The sequence below is a fragment of the Peromyscus eremicus genome, chromosome 12 (genome assembly GCF_949786415.1).
Source record: "Peromyscus eremicus chromosome 12, PerEre_H2_v1, whole genome shotgun sequence".
NCBI lineage: Eukaryota > Metazoa > Chordata > Mammalia > Rodentia > Cricetidae > Peromyscus > Peromyscus eremicus.
Window position 1 is genome coordinate 75,874,698 of NC_081428.1, and position 6,000 is coordinate 75,880,697.

General features: G+C 38.5%; 1 protein-coding gene across 4 annotated transcripts in view; it reads right to left on the minus strand.

The window, feature by feature from the left end:
• Positions 1 to 5,285, minus strand: part of Ube2v2 (ubiquitin conjugating enzyme E2 V2) — a 30,156-nt gene extending 24,871 nt beyond the window's left edge. The window contains exon 1 of one of the 4 annotated variants that reach the window (XM_059276839.1): positions 5,176 to 5,285. In XM_059276839.1, coding sequence (XP_059132822.1) covers positions 5,176 to 5,191 — 16 coding nt within the window. In that variant the 5' untranslated portion in view covers positions 5,192 to 5,285. Of the gene's footprint in view, positions 1 to 4,429; positions 4,547 to 5,112 lie in introns of those variants that run through there. The other 3 variants (XM_059276838.1, XM_059276837.1, XM_059276840.1) reach the window with 3 other exon arrangements.
• Positions 5,286 to 6,000: the final 715 nt, after the last annotated feature.

Genomic DNA, 6,000 nt, shown 5'->3' on the forward strand with positions numbered 1-6,000 from the left:
TCCTTAAGAGAACAATTACATTTGTATTTTGCTAAAATGCCAAATTTATGCTTACAAAAAAATCTAATGTGAAACAATATTTGGACACTATGAACAATTTTCCTTTTTTAAATTAGGTTTTATGTGCACAAGTATTTTGTTTAAATGTATGTACATGTACCACATGTATGTCTAGTACCTGTGGAAGTCAAAAGAAGACATGGGATTACCTAGAATAAGAGTTACTGATGACTGGAAGCTACTACATGGATGCTAAGAATCAAACCTGGGTCCTCTTCAGCAAGTGTTCTTAACCACTGAGCCATCTAATCTGCCCATTTTTTTAAAAAATTTTAAAGACATCACTTCACTCCATATAAGATAAAGTTTTAATGATCTATAATGTCTTTAATCTCTATCATGGTAAAGATCTTTATCTTCATGAAGTAATATCACTAGCTTTCCATTTTCCTCCTGCTTCCATGTTTTTAGAGTTACACTGTTGCCTAGCCTGACCTGAAAAATACTATGTAGCCTAGGCTGTCCTCAAATTTACAGCAGTTCTCTTGCTTCAAGTGTAGAATTCCAGGCATGAGCCATCACACCTGGCTCACATCACTGCATATGCACAAAATAAATCAAAGTATACATAAAACACAGTGATGCCAAAACAGATTAAAGAATCTATGTTCAAGACACTAGCGCTGGACTATTTACAAAATGATGTCAATGAAAGAGCTAGCAAGAAATTTTATGTATTACTCATCCCGTGTTCAGTAACTCAAGTTTGGCCTTATGGTTGAATTATTCATCTAAATAATCTCAACAAAGTCATTTCATGCCTAGAGTTCTACTGCTCATCTACAAAATAAACTTAGCTTAGAAGATAGCAGAGCCATAATGTACTGTCCATTACAACTACTATTCAACATGTTTAAGGACCTTAAAGTACAGATAATAAAAAGATTTCTCTTCTGTAGTCTTGACTTTGTTAGGTTCCAACTGAAACTAAGAATAACATTTATTCTCACACAATGAACAAAAACTCTGTAAACAATACACTACTCCCAAACCTGGTCTGACACCCTATCTTCCATATAGTTTAAGCTTACTTTACATTAGTTCTCAAGCAATGAATCTTATTATTCTAGTCAACATGTTTTCTATCTACTTAAAGAAGTTTAAGAGTTCCCAAATTAATTACTAAGTGAATGTTTCCATAGTTAGGTAACTTTGGTAGGAATAGTTCCCATCTGCATAAACTTCCGTTAGCACAGTGTAAGTAACACCAACCCCAACTACTCCAAACCTCCTCTACCATATTATGCTATCATTACATAAAGTACATGTGTGTATATGTGCAGGCCAGAGGTCAATATTAAATGTCTTCCTCAACAGCTTGTTCACTTTTTGAGACAAGTGTTTCCTATGAAACTTGGAGCTTACTGATTGGTTAGGATAGCCAGCCAATAAGCTCTAGAAATCCACCTGTCTTGCCCACACCACACCAAGCACTGGGTTACAGATGCACACTAGCTGCACCCTCCAGCTTTATGTAGGTTCTGAAGATCTTAACTCAGGTCCCCATGCTTCCTGGCAGACACTTTACTGACTGAGCATCTTCTCAGCCCTTTGTTTTGGTTTGTAAAACAGGGTCTCTTGTATCCCATGACGTGCGCATGCACACACACAAACTAAACAAAATAACAACAAAAAACAACGCACTATGTAGTCAATGATGACCTTGAGATTCTGATTCTCCTACCTCTACCTTCCAAGTTATTTCATCCACACAAATGGAAAAACTGGTTTTAAGAAAAGAATGATTTCAGATAGGTCTGGTGCTACAGGCCTGTAACCTCAGCTATTTGGAAGGCTTAAACAGGAGAATCACAAGTTCAAGGCCTGTTTAGGCAACTCAGCAGTACCCTGTATCCAATTAAAAAGTCAAAAGAGGGCTGCAAATATAGCACTATGGTAGAGTATCTGCCTCGCATACATGAGAAGCCCTAGATTCAATCCCAGTACCTAAAAAATCCAAAGGACTATGTCATAGTATTGAAAAACTTCCACACAGGAAACTGAGATAGATAGTTCATAACACTGAGGGGACAAAGGGTAAAATACTGCTAGATGATCCAACTTAGAAGTGTTCACCTATTCCCCTACTCACCAAATCTTAGAAAGGAAATTTCTTGTTCTGTATCCTAACTTATGTAATTAGAAGAAAAGAGGGAGTGGTGTTCTAATTACATTTGGCAAGTGTTTCATCAAAAAATGAACTGTAATGTCTTTAAAATGTTTAAGTTACGCTATTAATTTTACTACTTCCCTCATTTGTAGTCAACCAGAGTTTTTAATGTCTTGACATTTTCAAAGATCTCAGAATAACTTGTTCACTTAACTAATTGCTTTGAACAAGTTTCATTGCCATTTTTACTTCCTCAAACCATTCTGTACAGAAAGGATTGTCTGTATGATGAGGCTGTATTATTTGATCACAGTATCAAGAGTTTATCAAGAACATATGTATATCAAGAACATCAAGAAAAATCTACTAGGCCAGTAGTGTTTCAGGAGGGAAATACACTGGAGTTCAACTCTTCCACCATTTAGTTCTGAGGCTCAAGTCATTCTCTTCCAGTACTACTTGTGAGCATTGGCATATATACATTAGGAAAACAAGAATGAGTGATTAAGTGCCATGGCTAAAGAACATAGTAGTCTAGAGAAGTAGGGAAATCAGAATACTGCCACATTAGTCTTTTTAGTATATACAACTCTTACTACTTCTGAAAAGGGTAATTATTTTTCTTTGGTTGTTTCCTATCCCTCCTTACACCGACCTACATAAAGTTAAAATTTTCATTCCCCCTCCCCCAAGTTTCCCACACATCTTCATTCAAGGAAACTACAGTCCCATCACAATACTAACACAATCTAAGGGATTTTTTTTAATATTTCATGTTATAATGTAATGTGGTACCTAAATTAGGTACTTGATACCAAAAGGGGACCTTAAGTAAAAATTGAAAATATGAATATGGTATGGACTTAACAATAAACATGTTGATGTATTAGGTCATTAATTTTGACAAACGTGTTACACTAAGCTATCAAAGGGAGAGAACTGAACGTGAGATATGCACACCTCACCATCATCACAATTTTTCTATAAATCAAGAACTATTACAGAAGGGTGTTTAGTTTTTGTTTCCTTTTAAGGCAGACTTTACTATCTAGCTCAGGCTAACCCTGAATGCATTATGCAGCCCAGACTCATCAGGAACTCATACTCCCTCTACCTCAGTGCTGGGATTATAGGTATACACTATCACAGAGCACACAGAACTTTCTTTTTTTACACAGTAAATTACAATAACTGAATCAAATGAAATTTTACAGATACTATATATTAATAAACATCCTTTCCCTTGAGTAATGTTTAAGCTAAGTTCTATGAAATCCTCTTGACTCACGGGGAAAGGAGGAAACTGTAGACCCACTTCTACATGAGAAGGAACTAAGTGTGTAAAAGAAGAATTCATCTAGGAAGGAATATATGAAAGTCACTAGACTAAAACAGAATAAAGGTCATCCTTTGAGGAATACTCCAAAGTATTCATTATTCATTATGGAGTATTCATTATGGAGAGAGTACTAGATTATACTCTTGCTTCTATTCCTAACCAGTTATGTATAAGCTTTTACTTCTTTGGTTTCTCAATTTTCTCAACAGAAATTCTCTGTCTAATTTGAATCATTTTCCTCCAAACTTTTTTCCAGTTACAGCCCAAGACCAGCGTGGCTACATAAGACCCTAACTCAAAAAAATAAATAAGTAAGCTCAATTTTCTAAAATGTATTTTAATTATACCAAAGGTTTCCCATTTCATTGATCTAAAAATCAGTGAAAATAACAAACAGGATACAGGTATCTAATACACAATAAAGACACAAATAATCCATCAAAGCTTATTTATAGTATACATTCAGTTTCCAAGAACAAAACAGTTTAACAAAAAGTATGTGCCACTCATATTATCTAATTGCTGGTCTTTTCAAGATAATGAACATTCCTTCATAAGAGTAGCGTTATCGTGTTTCAATAAACAGATGCAATCACAAATAGACATTTTTCATATTACAATGCACCATTTTATTACTTAAATTTTAAAGTACTGAGCACAACTCTTAAAAACCATGGTCCCAGTCATAAGAACATAGATTTCAAATAACAAGTAAAGAAATAAGAGTTATAACATTAAAATGTCACTTTAAAAATAATCCTTGGTCTTAGCTCTAACAAAAAAAAAAAAAAAACAAAAAAAAAAACCCACAAACTGTGTATTTCCCTGAGGTCAAACTGCTAAATATTTTACTGTCTATAACACTCATACACATGAAGATAAGACTTAATCAATATGAAAAATGTATATGAAGGTATTACCTTGAAATGTAACAATCACAATATCCACTCAACCTCTTCCATTTCTACAACCTAGATTCAATAAAAACTAGAAAAAATAAATCTTATGAACCATCATTTTTAAATGCTGAAACTCCACACTTAAAAACCTGTTTTAAGTTAACATTTTTTAAGTCATTAAATTTCTAAATCCCATCAACACTTAAATTCCAAGTCTCTGCTAATAGGAAACCGAACACGGTAAACAGCAATGGAACCCTTAATCTAAGTTCTAACTGTTGTGCAATTAGCTTTCGTCTTCCGCAGTGTACTGTAGTTTTTCACTTTAATAAAAAACATGGCACGCATCTGGCCAACTAAGTGAAACCATCGCTCCCTTATTCCAAACAGCAGCCGTCCTCCCTGTGCGTCCTGTCCTCCCGCACGTGTCAGGTGGGATCCCAGCCGAGACCCCCCCAGCGCCATCCAGGAAGCCTCTCCGCCCGGGCCTCGCTGATGGGCAGTGACAGCCGCCAGGCGGGGCCGCCCCAGCACATTCCTCCCCCAGCGCGGCTGCGGCGGCCTGGTGTGCCGGTGCTCCCGCAGGGCCCCGCGGGCAGTGGGCGCGCAGGCTCGCCGTCACCGCAGGCTCGCACACGCGCGGCCCGACCTCCCCGCCGCCTGCCCTACCCCCCGCGCCTCGCGTGGCCCTCCACACTGCGCACCCGCAGCCCCGCGCGGCCGCCCAGCCAGCAGCGACAGCGGGGCGGACCGGGACGGGAACCGACCTGTGGAAACCGCCATCTTCTCCTGCTACCAGACGCAGCCGCCGCACGCAGGACGTCACGCGTCACTTCCGTCAGCGCTCCGGGCTGCGTCACAGAGGACCCCGTGGGGGGAAAAATGGGCCCCTGCTGATCACTGGGACGCTTGATTCTACAATAAAAGCCAAAGAAAAACTTCGGGAGGGGTTAGGAGACGAAGACGGCCCTTCGCAAGAGCTTAAAAAGCCTTTTTAAAGATTTGTCATCTCCAATACTTTCTCTTTAGTGTGTTCAAGGGGAAACCCCCCAATGAATCTTTGTATTAAATATTGAAATAATTTCTAGACAAACGGTAGCAGTTACATCACACCAAACGTTTTAAGAACCAACATCAAACAAGGGTGTTGACAACTGTTTAAAAAAAAAAAAATTCCAAAGAGTTAGACTCATGCTCTAGTGCAGGCCTGCAATGTTACACTTAGGCTGTAGTGTTGCTCTGATAACATCATAACCAAAAGCAACTTAGGGAGCATCTTAGGCATTTTAGTTTATGTTATAGTCCATCTTTAAGGGAAGCCAGGGCAGAAACTCAAGGCAGGAGCTTGAAGCAGAAAGAAACAGAAACACTGCTTACTGGCTTCCAAGCTTATGTTCACCTACCTTATTTATAAGCTCAGGCCCACTTACCTAAGGATGGTACTACCTATACCAAGCTGGGTACTCCTACATCAAATAGTAGTTAAGAAAATGCCCCACAGACATGTTCATAGGCCAATCTGAATTAGGCCAATTCTTTTTTTTGTTGTTGTTTGGTTTGGTTTGGTTTGGTGTGGTTTGGTTTGGTTTTGG